This window comes from Sycon ciliatum, chromosome 1, assembly GCF_964019385.1.
Source record: "Sycon ciliatum chromosome 1, ocSycCili1.1, whole genome shotgun sequence".
NCBI lineage: Eukaryota > Metazoa > Porifera > Calcarea > Leucosolenida > Sycettidae > Sycon > Sycon ciliatum.
This window is the reverse complement of record NC_088643.1, coordinates 11,091,815-11,107,545: the sequence shown is the minus strand read 5'-3', so window position 1 is coordinate 11,107,545 and position 15,731 is coordinate 11,091,815. Positions and strand designations below refer to the sequence as shown.

The window sequence follows — 15,731 nt, the reverse complement described above, 5'->3', positions numbered from 1 at the left end:
AAACGGACACGCACACAAGTGACACACACACACAGCACCTACTGAAGATCTACAACTCGTGCACTCGTACTCACACAGGTCACAAACCCGGCTTTCCATGCAGTGCCCTTGTACCATGTAGCGATGTTGTACGGGACAGGTGCCCGGTTCGGCTGAGTCAACTGCCTGTTTGAGTTTTCGGGACTGGATCCATGATGATGTCACATGTCATCTTCGTCTCTGATTGGCCTGCGAATTTTGAGTCATGTCCTAAATAGAGCGATTACAGCATGACCACTGTCGTAGTTGTCATCCTGCCGCTGTCTTGTCGCGCTGGCGGCTGGTTTGTTCGAGTCGAAGCAGAATAAAAATGCGTGTGTCGTAGTTAGTCTCCAGTAGAAGCTGCCGGCCAGCGATCCAGTCCACATCAATTTTTAATTTTGGCATTGCATTTCTCTGACCTAGTAACTGTTCCAACTTTTCAGCTCTCGCTTCCAATCCTGCTAACAGTATTAACCGACTGACCCTGTAACTTGTGTAAGGCGTATTCTTGCTGACGGCTCGACCAGATTGCCACAGCCATTATATTTTAACTATCCAGTACCGTATGTAAAATTTCTTGTCCAAAATGAACTACGCAACGGATCTGCTGACTTGTCTACATATGGAGCCGAACGCAACGATATTCGCCGATTCGCCATACAGCTCCACGGGCTCAATGGGCTCCGCTGTGCAGTCGGAAGAGCTCCTTGCTGACCTATTTGGAGCAGGCGCGGCCTATTGTGACGGTGCGCCGCATGAAACCAAGGTATTCGCCAGCCCGCTCACCAACACCGGACTGCTCCCGTCTCCGGACTGGGATGACTCACTGTCGTTTAGCCTGCCAACACCACCGAGCAAGCAGCAGCAAAACCAGCAGCAGCACTTGACGTTCAACTTTGTGCCGCAGACCGTGTCGAATACGCAGTCCAACATGTTCAACGACGCGGAGACCTACTTGCCGTACAGCCCGTCCGTATCTCCGGGCCCGTTCAGCCCGAACGCGGCGTCGTCCGAGCCTCCCAGTCCCGACCTGGAGCAACTCAAGGGCGAACTGGCGATCTCCGACAACGACCTGCTGCAGCTGCCGGTGCGCGAGCTTAACCGCCTCATCAAGGCGCTGCAGATCGACGGCGAGAACGTGGCCCGCCTTAAGCAGCGGCGACGCACTCTCAAGAACCGCGGCTACGCGCATAACTGCCGCCAGCGCCGCCAGGCCATGCGCAGCACCCTGCACACGCAGCACATGAGCCTGGAGAAGCAACTCATCCAGGCCGTGCACGAGCTCAACGAGGTCAAGCAGGAGCGCGACAGCCTGAAGCACGAGACCGAGGCGCTCAAAAAGCAGCTGCACGGCATCAGCATTGGCGGCAAGCCGCAGCAAGTCTTGTAAAGATCTGCTCACAACCAGGGCGTGGTTATGGGATGAACACGCCAGAGAGTCCTGTGAGTTCTCTCTCTCTCTCTCTCTCTCTCTCTCTCTCTCTCAAATTCTTTGCTGACAATCACCGCTATCGTTACAATACCTTCTGCTGCACTAGTCAATTAACCAATTATGTCACTGCCTGTGGTACCCCAATGACTACTGTCCTAGCTAACATGCCTGCTAGCAAGCAGGCTTGCTGCATTGTATGATTAAAAAAAACCCACCACTGCTGCTATCTACAATGTATTTCCTGCTGTGCTTTGCACCTTGTTTGATCCTCAAGCTGGCCTTGAGTTCCTTTCCCCGTTTCTATGCCTCATCTTTACCTACTGATTACCGTATTTGCTCACCACTACTCAAGCCTTGTTTGTCGTACGTTTATATTCGCTCCTATGGTTCTCCTGCCAATGCTTCCCTTATCGTTCACTTCGCTGGGAGTGACTTGACGCTGCTGCTCGCAGCCTTTTATTTGCTGCGCTGCTGTTGATGTACCATTGTTACTAGCATCCCCTCCACTGCTTGATCAACTGACAAACACGTGTTTGCTTGCCAGTGGAGGCTCGTCTTTTTGTCAAAGCGAAACTTGCGCTATCTAACCCATTCCTTTTAGGCCATCATCTTTGATATATCTATACTTTTTACAGCCTCTATACTCTAGTTAGAAGTGCTAGACGTTGGTTACACATGACTGGGCTTGGTGCACAATGCCAGCCTGTCGTTTCACGTATATTTTTCTCTATCCGAGCTATATATTTACTCCAATATCACATACTTTTCAACTTCAAGATAAGTTTTTAATTAATTTATGATACCAAAACTGGCAAGCCGTGTCTTGGTGACTGGTGTGAACGAACAGGCTCAGCTAGCCGTGTGTAATTAAAAACGAGAATGGTTGGCAAGATGTTATAAAAGTTTCCTCAGAGACAATAATGCTGGAACACAAGATAAAAGATCACAAACTTCAGGTTCTTCACCATCAACATTTCGAAAACGTTTCACAAATAAACTTCCATGCCTTCTCCTCAGGTGACGTGCAGGCAAAGGCAAAACTGTTAAGATTAAAAAAATAAAAAAGCAAAGCAGGCGATGACGATGATTATTATAACTTAGCAGGGCTTGAGATCAACAACAGCACAGCTAATGCACAGTAGCAGCAACATTAAGAAGAAAAACTATTCAATCCAGGCATTACTCTCATTCAGATAGTGTGACTAAAACTGGTGCTGGCATGTCACCGGCACAATCGGACCAGATAACTCTCTGCTCTCTTGATTGATTGATTGATTTTTATTTAAGGATTGCTTCACAACAGTAAAAGTCTGCGTAACGGTGCATAACAAGTTCAACGTTGCACCACGTAACGGAGCAGGAGAGACAAGAAGCAGATCGGCTGTAAGAATTGCCATCTTCGGGCTACTGCACAGCTATGCGTGTCCAGCAGGAGCTGAGCAGGCCGGGAAACCAGGATAGCAACCGTTTGCTGCTCAGAGTGGCATGCGTTCCCAATGGGCGGACTACACTGAATGCGACCGGAACGGGTGCGATGCTCATGGCGTCCAATGCATACAGTCTAGATGGTGTCACTCGATAGCTTCGGCAAGGCAGATGTAAAGCGTAGTTCCACGAGGGTTGCTGTCTTCATGAACTCGATGGCGTTGCTCCGCAGTGCTCTGTCAGCGCTCGGCGTTCACACAGCAAGGATTTTCATAGGTAGCTCGTCGTCGCTGTCTCCGCTATACCGCCGTTTGCTGCGCACGGATTACACATAACAGAAAAGAGATGCAACAACAACATCGTGAGAAAAAAAGACTCTAAACGATGAGAATAAACATTTGAAACAACTACCGTATTTTCCGGGGTATAAGCCGCACTTTTTTTCGCTAAAAATCGGACCAAAATCGCCCCTGCGGCTTATACACCGAGTATGCTTGCGCGAATGAATGCTCAGCATACATCAGTATGCATGCTGACGTCATGTGACATGTCATTCGACTCAGCTTCGCGCCTGTGTTGCTGATCAACATCAGTGGCAGCGAGACTGAAGATAGTGCAGATGACATGGAGTGATCTGTAGTCAACACAGCAATACACCAACATCTCTGCAGCAACCTGTGGTGCACTAACACTTCATAATCTGATCTAACATGGTATTTAGCTCCATAACCATAATAAATTTGTAGAAAGGCCATTTGTCAATGAGTGTGAAAAATCTTGGTTTGTGGGTGCGGCTTATACTCCGAATACCAACTTTTAGTCAATATTTTGCCTCAAAAAGGGGGGGTGCGGCTTATACCCCGGTGCGGCTTATACCCCGGAAAATACGGTACTTCGAAGTACAATGATTCCCAAATTGAGGACTCAATGTGTAACTGTTGATCTGCTACGGTTTCCAGCTTCCAAGTGAGCTTTTTTCTCTCTCGGAGACATTGGAAAGTTTTAAGTGCCATGTGTCGTGCACAGGCACTGCCTTTGAACCTAGCGTATTTCTGAGAGAAATCACTGTGCTTTTTTTAACCATAGGAGAACTCAAATCCCATCAGCCCGAGCATAATTGTTTTCACTACCGAATGAAGGCAGGCGCCCATGGCTCGGAGATCAGATTTGTACACTCTTGGGGTTATGTACTCTTTGGGAAGCATTGCCCAAACATGGCCTATACCTGCAACAATGGCACCCAACGAGAATGCAAATGTTGCAGCCGCCCGCATTGCCCAAATACAGCAGGGCCATATTTGCTTTACTGTGTTCAATGTGTATGAAGAGCTCTATTTATGATTGAACCCTGTCATAGATATGCTGCACTGTGTACACCCCATCCATCACGGATCAGGCCATGTACACCTCATCCAAAAGAGGATCATGTGACCAAAACGGAGCTCAGCAGTCAGACTGCACAATATCATGGGGCAAGACGATGTACACCTCATCCATAAGAGGAAGGCGAGAGCAAATTAGGCTGCGTTTACATGAGAATTTTCAATCCGGGTCGAGTTCAGCCCGGGTTGAAAGTCTGTACGATAGGTAGAGGATATAACCCGAGTCAGAGGGTTATAACGGCTGAATATAAATCCCGACTGCGATAGCAGGAGGGATTCATATGAGGGTACGGGTTAACCCGACTACGAGGGTCATATCCTACTTACGCCAGGTACCCCTACGCATTTCCAGAACAACGAACCTATTTGGAGATCTCCTACATCATACAGTACATGAACATGTTCTGCTGGTTATCAGTTGTAAAATGAAAGAATGGTCGAGCAAGATCAGAAGGAGATTCCTCCCTGGAGGTTTGGCATACGATTTCCTTTCAGTTCCAGTGCATATTGTAGCATATTGTCTCGTGAGCGATGTGGAAGTCAACTGAATTGCTGGGGTGCTGGAGTTGTCGTTGAATCAAACTACCGTCACTAGTTAGACTGCAGTACAGTCTGGACTCTTTGGGAGTAAGTGTTACTATTATCATGATTATGGTGCAGTGCTGATTTCACATGCGGCATCTTATGATCAGTTTTCTTACTTGCAAGTAGATGCATTTGCATACACTGTTTTGTATCACTGTATCACATTTCAATCCATTCTAGCGTTTTCCAATCGGTTTAGGTGGATTTGAAGTACACTCTGTATCATAAACTTAGTTACGAAGGAGACAGTCTGTTGATGATCTTCAACTATTCGAAGTACAATGTACATTGCTGATCCATTCGGGATACTTCGTGGTTATTTGACGTTCTTTATCCTCAGTTTCAGTATAATAGAATACTTGGTAGATGAATTCCAGGTCATTCTTCTTTTCCATTGTGTGATGTTCCTCGTCACTAATGCCGTTCTGTGTGGAGTGTACACGTGCATGTGGTGTCTGTTGTGAATGGTCCGTGCGCTGGAGTACTGCCGTCGTACAAGTTCACTGCCTGAACTTGTACCGTGGCAGTGCCCCAGCGTACGTACCGTGCACCGTGATTTATATTCAATATAAATCCCGCGCGGGATTTATACTGGCCAATATAACCATGGCTAGACGAGCGCTGATTGGCTGAAAACAGGCCCTCCGTACCGTACCAGGGTATAAACAAAAATAGGCGAGCGTTTACATGAAGACAGTTGACCCGGGTCAAATACTGATATGCCGCCAGAAGTCCACTTCTAGAATCCTGTATGGTCACGTGAAACCTTTCGCGCGAAATTTTCAGGTGCAGCGCTATTCAAACCTGGCACGAGATACGCACGGAAGTACGATTTCTCGCCCCGGGTTGATTTCAACCCTCCCCCCCCCCCCCCCCAGGGCGAATTTTCAACCCAGGTCAAGCGCAATGCGTCATGTAAACGTGCCAGTCAATCTGTGTTCATGGCGGGTTGAAACGCCTCATGTAAACACAGCCTCAGTGAGTTTTTGATCTAAATGACGAAAACGAGACGTGAATGAAGATTCGAGGACATGTACGGCCGTGGCCAAAGAATGGGATAATGCATTTGTCCCGGATCCCGGGCCAGACCTGATTTTTTCCCAAACAAGGAGTGTGACCAAGAGAAGTTCTCCGAGAACCAATGTAGCAAAGTGATTATCACACTGTACAACAGATATGGCCTATCAGTAAGCAGAGTAAAGGGAGGAGGAAGACACCAGTCAGCTGTCACACGAAGGAAATGTCTAGCAAGGTCAGACGGAGCTTTCTGTGCTGAATAATATGACAGTTTGTATAAGTTTTCACTACAGTTGAGGAGATAAAATGCATATTGTAGTATGCTGGCCCGGGAGCGGAATAAACGTCAGCTGAATCGCTGGAGCGTTGGGAGTTCTTCTCGTTGAACTAGACCACTGTGAGTAGCTAGACTAAGAGTTGAGGAGTATCTGTTACTACAGTACCTGTATTTGGCACAGTGATACTTTACACATGCAACTGAGAATTCAAAGCTCACATTGCGGCATTCTGCAATCAGTTTAGTTACATTTTGAGTTCTCAGTTGCATGTGTAATACCGGTACTGTAGTAACAGATACTCCTGAACTCTTAGTCTAGCTAGTCACAGTAGTCTGGTTCAACGAGAAGAACTCCCAACGCTCCAGCGATTCAGCTGACTTTTATTCCGCTCACGGGCCAGCATACTCAGTACTACAATATGCATTTTATCTGATAAAAAGAATATGAAGGGCACGGGGAAGAGTCCGCTGATCTAGGGCACTCCGTTGTACATTGCTCATCTGTTCTTGATACTTTGTGATAGCTCCACGCTTGGCCTGTTGGCTTATTCAAATGTAACATACATGTTGCCAGTCAATCTTCTTTTCCACCACGTGAACTGTTGGTCATTGTACTGTTAAGTGAGAAACTTTCGCTAGAGATTAAATTTCGCTATTTTCGCAACCACCCCACATTCACGAATAAATCGTCGCAAACTGCTCCGTACATTGATTGTAGATAGTATAAGGTCCAACCGAAGAGATACAATCACGAAGGTTTCTCATCATGAACCAGCCCAATTCATGAAAACGCAAAATTAGCACACCGCGGAAGTTCATCGCTTTACAGTATCGACTTTGGTGGAAAGATTAAATTGCTTCGCAGGGCGCGCATTTCGCTCCTCCGCCTTGTGGCATCCTGATTGGTGTCATATATCCCATGCCGCCCGCAGGCACGCTCGCTCATGTACACACACACACACACATGCACCCACACACATACTCCCCCCCCCCCCCACACACACATTTCTGGCTGTCCGTGCATTCCTGGCACCGCGCAGAACTCACCGGCCACCGTGAACCGAGACAAACTTGTCCTGGTAGAACTGGCACCGGGTCTCCAGCTCAGCTGCCGCCTCCTACCAACACAGCACAGTCAACACAGCAGATACAGTACTGCTCGATGAAATCCAGTCACTCAAGTACACGCCGGGCGTTGCGCAGCCCTAGACCTGCGAACACTGGGCTGCGAAACTGTGCAAGGGCGCAAACTTGAGTGACACGACTGGATTTCATTGAGCAGCACTGCACATAGCAAGGCACACTTAAAGTAACACCGAACATAAACACAGCGCTGTGCAAATGCTGGACCTGTCAAGATTCTTCTAGCGCCGGGCGTACGCACGCATACACGCACGCATACACCCACACATACACGCATGCATACACGCACGCACACACGCACGCACACACCCACACGCACACACCCACACGTAAGATAGCAATGGGACTAGGCTGAAGTATGTTGTGTCTTTTGGCTCTGTCGTCGTGGTATTAAGCACTTCTTGCACAAGGGTTTAGCAACATAGCATGTACACCCACACAAACACGAACAGCACGGGCAGGAGGAAAACTGACTCAGCGCACACTCGCGCGTAAGGCCCAGAGAAGGCCAGAGCGGGAGTCAGTTAGAATCATGTCAAAACTCAGAGTACCCATAAGTTACTTGGTTCTTTCTGTTCCCAGTGTGTAAACGGCTAAATAGTCTTCGAGGCTGGAGCGGTACAGCAAACGGCACATCAGTACTCCGTCGATTTCGTTTGCGATATGCGCACTCAGATAACGTAAGCAGACGGACGGGGCTCGACTCACCTTGCTTATGCCGTTTGGTTCGGCTGTTGCCACCGTCGATTCGATGCCTGTGTATGAAAGGACAGATACGCACACAAAAATGGCAACGAAAACAAAGGACAGAGAAGCGTTTGCAGAAGAAAAACACAAACAATCGATCAACTTGAGAACACAATAGATCAGCAATGGAAGGTGCTTAGCATATGCAAAAATGTCATTCACATAGCCCTACTCCATACAAATAATATGCGATGTTATAATTTCACATGATAAGTTGATAACCCTACTCCACTCAAATCATATGCGACGATGTCCTCCGCACAACCTCTGTGACCGAGTCTAAATTTGGCCCCAAGTTTGTATTTGTATTCGTATTTATGTAGTTGGGCTTTCAAATCCTCGAGGCCTATGTTAGTCGGAAGGGACTGTAGAAGTGTGTAGAGTGCCAGCAGCTGAAGCAACAGCCTCGTAGCGCCCTTACGCTGCAGCGATGCCTTCATGGCCGCAATCTTCGTGTCGTCCTGCCCAGCACCGAGTGTCTCGTTCAAATATCTACAAGGGGATAGACACACGGAAAGCATACACACAATAGACCTCTCCCGCACACAACATGTGACCGAATGGCAGGACAAAAACTTGAGAACGAACTGCTTGTCCCGCCAGTTGGCCCAAAGGATTACCAAATCACTCCGAAAAGTACTCTTCTGCAATGAGATCAGAAGTATTTGCAGCAGAGAAGATTTCGCCGTACACAGTAGTCTGCACATAGCTACTTCGAAGTACATGTACACAAATAAAGTGGATGAACACTAGCTGGCCAGGCCAAGCATCATCATCGCATACACTTCACAGGAGGCAGGCAGTAAAGAGGTTTTTTGTGCAACGCTAAGTTTGGCATGACGTGGATTCGAATGCGAGCTGCAATTCGATCGCATTCAAACGTGAGATTTTGAGTCGGATTTTTGACTTTGAAGCTTAAGTGGCCACGCCTCTCTAGTGACTATTTCGAGACGAGCGCCGACAAACAAGAACACCTTCGAACACAAATACGAGCACACGGCAAGCAACACCGACACGACACAGGCGTGCACCGCGTGACCAGGGCGTACGGCAGGCGATGAACGATACCCACGTTAACAACGGTTCGAATCCTGGTGGTGGCAGTCAGTTTTTTCTTCAGACTTTTCCCGCTTCTGTCTTTCCCTCAAACCAGTTAACACGTTAACAATGCAAACCATTTCCATGATGCAATCAAACAGCCTCTGATAGATAGGAGCAAGGCACAGACATACATACAAACAAACAAACACTCATACACATAAACAAACAAACAAAATAAAGAGCCAGCATACTTATCAAGCGAGACTTTCATTGTACGAGCACCCAACACAATAGCGCATAACGCAATCTAAAGAGGCAAGAAAACAGCGCAGAAACACACATCAAGAGAAAATGACCGCCAGCGGCTCAACATGTTTGTCCGCTAGCACCTTATTCATCGTAGAAACTAAAACGGATAAAGCTGGAAAGTTGACATTCATGGACTACATGAACATGCAAATCGTTTCCACACGGATTTATCCTTTTTTTTCAGCAACAGAAGTGTGGAGGGGTAAATTGTGTTACAACACAACCCACACAGTCACAGTTCAAAAAGTACTAAAGAGAGTTCAGCCACTGAGGACTGCACTAGCACAATCCTCAAGACGAGAAGACAATGTATTGTGGTAAATGAGTCCACACAGCAGTGTACACCAACTCCAAACTAACCTGAGATGGGATATACAACAGCGGAGCATCCGAACTGAGAACGTGAACGAGGAACTGGTCGGCGATCTTCCGGATCTTGCTCCCCTTGGACACTGGACACCGGGTCTGCGGCGAAGAAATCGGGAGACACGCATGTCAAGAATAAGAACAGTAGCGGTGTGGAGCGCGTGGTGCTCTTGCCAGGACAGACAGAGAGCTTAGCCTGACCAGTGCGGTGCAAGTGGATGAGCAAGGTGTCTACAGCGTATGCATCACGCCAGGACACTGAGTGCGTTCGATTTTGCCCATGAATCGATTTCGAATCCACTCATGAATGACCCCTGGCAACTCTCATCACCCCGTGTGAATAGGATGAATCCATTACGAACCGATTCCAGGGCTCATGACGTGAAAAATCGAACGACTTGAATGCACGAGATTCCATTCATGAATCGATTCATGGGCGTAATCGAACGCACCCACTAAGGAACAAGAAAGACAAGTCTGCTACATCCAGGGTACGTTCTACTGGTCCTTGAATGGTGGTGGCGTTCCTACGGATGCAGAAAACTCGGCCTCTAGCTGAGTCTGACACGAACCGTAATTTTTTTCTACTGAACTCTTTCATTCTCTGGCCCGAAAATCTGGTGTAATGTTAATCTTAATTTCATTTTGAATGGCAATGAAGAGACCGTTTTGGAGTTGGGGAGTGAAGTTTTCTAAATGTGCAAGTGGCTGCGTTGGAGTTTGCGGACCATTAGAAAAGTTGAACTGTTTCACTGCATTTATTAAAGAGTGAACACAGATGCAATGGTGAGCCAAGTACCATATTTTCCGGAGTATAAGCTGCACCCAGATTTTTTGTCACAAAATACATACATCTACCCTGTATATCACCAGGGTTTTAGCCAAAGCGGGGGGGGGGGGGGGGGGGGGGGGGCACAGCGTCATCCCCCCCCCCCCCCACCCCTACTCATTTTCCGATTTTCGTGTTTTTCATGCAATTCAACGAAAATGCAGTCGAAAGTCACTTCAAAAGGCACATTTGTCTGGGGCGAAGTCGGGGATTCGCCCCATACGTTGCATTTCGCGCGGCAATGGAAAGTGGAAAATGGGATACAGTCAACTTCGCTTATAACGACACTCGGCGGGGCATCAGAAAATTGTCCTTATTCGCGAAGTGTCGTTATACCCGAAGTCTCATTATATGTATTACAGTTGGATGGGACTTTGCTCTGGGCATGGAAATTCTGTCGTTATTCGCGAATTGTCGTTATTAGCGAAGTTGACTGTACGGGGTAACTGTTTCCCATGCCCCCCCCCCCCCCCTCTACTATTTTGACCTGGCTAGAACTGTGTATCACCATTCATTTGATTTGACCAGCATAGTAAAAGCCGCACTGACGTTTCGAAGTGTATGCCTTGTACTCCGGAAAATACGGTAAACAACGCGGAATCCGATCTCACCTTCATATCGACGAGGAAGCCCTCCAGCGGCCGGTACGGGTTGTGCACGGTCAGATGGAAGTGGAGACTCTGCACCAGCATCAGCTCGTTCTGCAGCACAAACTGGCGCACGGTGTGCTGCTCTTCAGCCGGGACGGCCATCAGGAACTGATCGACGGACAGGTTGAACTCTTCAATTTTGCACGCAAGATACAAGCAAGTGTACCTGCACAGAACACACCATAACAGAAAAAAGAAGAAGAGAGGGACAGCGAAAAGGAGTAAAGAGCACATCTAGCACATGATCATACAGGACAGCCATGTTGCTTCCAACTTCACTCAACCACTGCATCTGGTATGGGTCATACGTCGGACTGGTAGTTTTGGAACAATTATTATTATTATTAGACACAATCTCATAGCATGTGACAAGCATAGCTAATGCAGGGACAGAATCCCATGAGACAAGGGCGTTGAGCCAGCCACGGCAATAGTAAGCTAGGAAAACAAAGCAAAAATTAATGAAAGCAAAAAATGAATGGAAAATTACAAAGAAAACGATTAACGGAAGTCAGCACAATCAAATACAAATATTCATCCACCGGGTAGTGAGTAGTGAATGGACGACAATAATGACGCTATCACAATCTACTCACCCACTGACAGCAGCATCATCACAACCATTTCCGCTACCAACAGCACCAGCAGCACACAATCAGCACCAGTGCAGCTAAAAGCAGCAGCACCACACCACATCCCCGGCACTCACATGATCATCTTGACGGGATGCTCCATGGCCGTGGAGCGCAAGAAGAAACGTTTCAAGTAGACAGTAGCAGTACCCTGTGCAAGGTACAGCACAACCAGAGAAGAAGACATCGAATGAAATCAAGAAAAATCACCGTACACAAAATAATACTTATCGGCAATTCATCACAGAATGAACCAGCGCAGACAAAAAGAAGAGCATGCGAGCGCATACCATGCGACCAGGAGAGGGGTGTTGACTTGAAAGTACACAGTCAAACATCTTGAGTATCAACACCAATGAACCCGGATGGTATTTTTTTGTTCGCTACAACGGGAGTTCTTCTTATCCATATTTTAAACTCAGGGAATACACAGTGATCCAATAGGATTACGAATACTAGGTCTTCTAAAGCATAAGATGGTCTTATCAGCGTTCTTCTTGATGAGGTGTCACTGTATACCCATCGGCAGAACCTACCACGACAGACCAGGGTGCCGGTGGCTGGAAGGCGGCGGCCACATCTCGCAGCTTGATCACGTAGTACTGCGTGAGGCGCTGCTCTTCCTTCAGCGTCAGCGGGGCTGCCTTGCCTGCAAACACCACGGAAGGAAAAATAGCAACGAGGACAGGCATTGCGTGAACGCGTCAACTCGCCCAGTCAGTATGGATCGAAGTACAGTGCTGGCAACTGAAATCCGACCCGTGAGCAATGCGTTCACATTCTGGCGATCTCTACTTTCGTAGTTTTACTACCATGTGCTGGGTCTTTGCGATGTGAGCGCATCGCTCAGGGGTCGGATTTCAGTTGCCAGCACTGTAGTACAGGCACTACCAAGACTATCCACACAGTATACATGTTACAATAGCGACAATTCCCAGATTGCTAAAACAGTTTCCTCGCAGACAAGAATGCAGTAGCACGGAGAAGAAGGACACACTTCAGGCTTTTGAACATCTCGAAAGTTTTTACCAGTTGATTTTGCCTGTATTTCACCTGGCGATAAGGCTTGAAAGTACTGGTGAAAACTTTCGAGAAGTTGTTCAAGAGCCTGAAGTGTGTCCTTCTTCTCCGTGTTATTGCTAGAGTGCTGTGCAGAGATTATCAGTTGTCTGAGGCTTGCCTTAGCCTTGCCCGGTGCATGAAACACAGCGTTACAATAGTGACTTAACCGGTTGTCACAGCTCTCTTCTGCCTTCGTTTATGTAATGATCTGGAATCCGAGACGATCAGCCTCCAGTTTTTCTCCCAGTACATGCATTGCGGTTCGAACTCTCAGAGGCACAACAACATAACTCAGTGCACTTTGCTCGCGTGCCACCCACATCGAAGAGCTGGCTATGCACTCCCGGTGTGGGTACCGACCACTGTTATAGGAGGGGACCTGCTTGTGTGTACTAGTAGTAGTAGTCAGGCATAGGATCTCACCTTTCTCCTCCTCATCAATAGACACCTGGAAAGACACAAAAAATACCAACCATACCAACAACAAAAACTAAAATGGAAGCCATGCAAGAGCATAAAAACACTGCTATTAGTGCATCATTGCATCAATTTCAATACCTCAGACAAATGATTATTATTACCATCAGTGCGCGATATCAGTCTGCATGCATATTATACGCACTTTGCGGCACTGAGGCAGCATGTGCTTGGTGAATCGATGTGTTGATAGGGAGGTTTCGCTCTACGGAATTAAGCATGCCTTGTTGATTTGGAGACGAGTTGGCTGCATGCACCCACCGCATGCCCCACAAACCGAAACCGCGTTTTCCATTTTGTTTTCCAAGTGGTGTGTACCTTGCGCTTCGCGCGGCTTGAACGTTTCAATGGATAAATCCGGAAAGTGCGAACACATTTCAAAAAGTCCTACGGAGGACCCAATGCAGGAAACAGCTTTCCTACGGAAATCCGTAGAGAGATTTACGTATGAAAGTTGCCCTCGCTCCCCGGCGCGTACGACACGGATTTTCATACGTAATTACGTAGAGCGAAACCTCCCTGATATCTGACCTCAATCACGAGTTCTCATGCATATGTGGCTTATACATGTGGCAGTGGCTGTAGTCTAGCCCGTACTATCTACTGATCTTGGACGGTAGGGGTGGGCGTAGTGTCGCATTTTGAAGCCGCAGCTACAAGGGCGGCTTATGTACGATTTGATGTTTTCCAAAAGTGTGGCTTCTATTCGAGGCAGCTTGCATGCAAGTGCGGATTTTATATAAGACTTCATGGTATGTCAATTCAGGTGGTTTCATTGATTGCAGTTCTCAAAAATTTACACTCTTTTCTTTAATTTTCCGAGCAATGATACATTGTATCAAGAGTACATAACCCCCCAGAATGTGCAACGCCGACCCAGCTCTGCATAGGGTCTTGGTCGAGCGGAATCGGATCTTCTGATGTCATGCGTACACTCCACACCAGCGCATGGCCGGTCTCGAGGCAGGGCACCATTGTTTTTGATCCGAGAGTATCCGCGACTCCCCGGGTTCTCCTCAGATGTGTACGGTATTATGACGCAAAGATCCGATTCCGCTCGACCAAGACCCTATGCAGAGCTGGACCAGGCGTTGCACACTCTGGGGGGGGGGTTATGTACTCTTGATTGTATTGTACTTTCTGGGGTCAGAGCTGTATTCGTTTTACACGAAAAGTCGGGCCAACAATATCTCCCCTGCTGCTTATACCCGAACCAATCATGTTCATAGAAAAGAAACTGGAAAGTGACATTTCCCCTCCAAGACGGGATGCAGCCTATGATACATTACGGCTCTGGCCCTGGGAATGATGAAACCAACATGCATGATATGCCATGCTGGTTGGTTTATTCATGAACAGCTTTTTTTTTGCGCAGGGATATTAAACTACACGCGGATCATACAGCCATAAACTGATGAAAATGTTGTGCTCAGCTCACGACATTAGTGCAGTACATGTACATGTAGATTCACAAGTATTTTTGTAGCTCATCATCACCATGATGTTACACAAATGTACTAGTATATGTTGGCACTAATGCTGGCTGGGCACTACTGTGAATATATCGTATCTGGATATTAATATATCACCAATCCCTTTCGCCACCTTTGTAGCTGACACATTTGGCGCAAACACAGCACAGCACAGTATATTTGCTGCTCCTTTGTAGAGTGCACATCATTGCAAACCTGATGAGGGCTATATGCCGAAACGTTGTTTTAACTACGAAAATGTGTTCGAACGTTGCAGTGTAAATAGAAGGGAGCGAGTCCGCTCCATCTGTAATTCTGATCTGCCGAGGCAGTGAAACTGTGTTGAATACCATTACTAGGTCGGCTGGGAACTTCAAACCAACACAGAAAATTTAGAGATGCAATGCACACCTGGTTGCACGAACGTGACGTTTTCTCAACTCACAGAATCGAGGAAGGCGGTCTGCGCCGTCCGCCTCAGGGTGAGAAGTTCATCGGCATTGCTGAAAATCCAGTGCTTCCGATGCGTGCTGTTGGCAAACATCGCTACCCCGCCACGCACGCGGTATACATAAGAGGCAATCTCCTCTGCAAAACTCAAAACGTTCATACATAGAAATACAATTTCAATCTTCGAAAGCTGATTCAAACTGAACTGTGATTTCATTCAGAGGTTTGTACACAAATCTTACGTCATAATCATCATACTTCGCGTCATCTGTAACTAGCGAGGTCAGACGCGTGACCAGTTCACGGACTTCGCTTGTCGCGCTTGGACCATCCCCGGCCCATTGAAAATCGATGATGTCATGGCACATTTTTTTTTTTTTTTTTTTTTTTTTTATTGATTTTTTTTTATTCGCA

General features: G+C 47.2%; 2 protein-coding genes across 2 annotated transcripts; one reads left to right on the top strand and one right to left on the bottom strand.

The window, feature by feature from the left end:
* The first annotated feature begins 359 nt into the window (after positions 1-359).
* On the top strand, positions 360-2,268 carry LOC135813128 (uncharacterized). Its single transcript, XM_065326347.1, has one exon. It carries the CDS (start codon positions 608-610, stop codon positions 1,409-1,411), a length of 804 nt encoding a protein of 267 aa, XP_065182419.1. The 5' UTR covers positions 360-607; the 3' UTR covers positions 1,412-2,268.
* A 47-nt stretch (positions 2,269-2,315) lies between these two features.
* Positions 2,316-15,513, bottom strand: LOC135813120 (cyclin-H-like). Its single transcript, XM_065326341.1, has 11 exons — positions 15,313-15,513; positions 13,342-13,366; positions 12,393-12,505; positions 11,934-12,007; positions 11,186-11,390; positions 9,740-9,844; positions 9,322-9,377; positions 8,451-8,521; positions 7,991-8,037; positions 7,187-7,257; positions 2,316-3,192 (listed from the first exon to the last, which is right to left on the bottom strand). The coding sequence occupies exons 1-11, from the start codon at positions 15,475-15,477 to the stop codon at positions 3,132-3,134; spliced, it is 993 nt and encodes a 330-aa protein (XP_065182413.1). The 5' UTR covers positions 15,478-15,513; the 3' UTR covers positions 2,316-3,131.
* Positions 15,514-15,731: the final 218 nt, after the last annotated feature.

Excerpts from the sequence above, each read along its gene's own strand:
- LOC135813128 (XM_065326347.1), top strand. The coding sequence starts at position 608 with ATGAACTACGCAACGGATCTGCTGACTTGTCTACATATGGAGCCGAAC.
- LOC135813120 (XM_065326341.1), bottom strand. The coding sequence starts at position 15,477 with ATGAACGTTTTGAGTTTTGCAGAGGAGATTGCCTCTTATGTATACCGC. Across the intron at positions 12,008-12,392 it reads CGGCACCCTGGTCTGTCGTG|GGTACTGCTACTGTCTACTT; the intron begins GTAGGTTCTGCC and ends TACCTTGCACAG. Across the intron at positions 7,258-7,990 it reads AACCAAACGGCATAAGCAAG|GAGGCGGCAGCTGAGCTGGA; the intron begins GTGAGTCGAGCC and ends CTGTGTTGGTAG.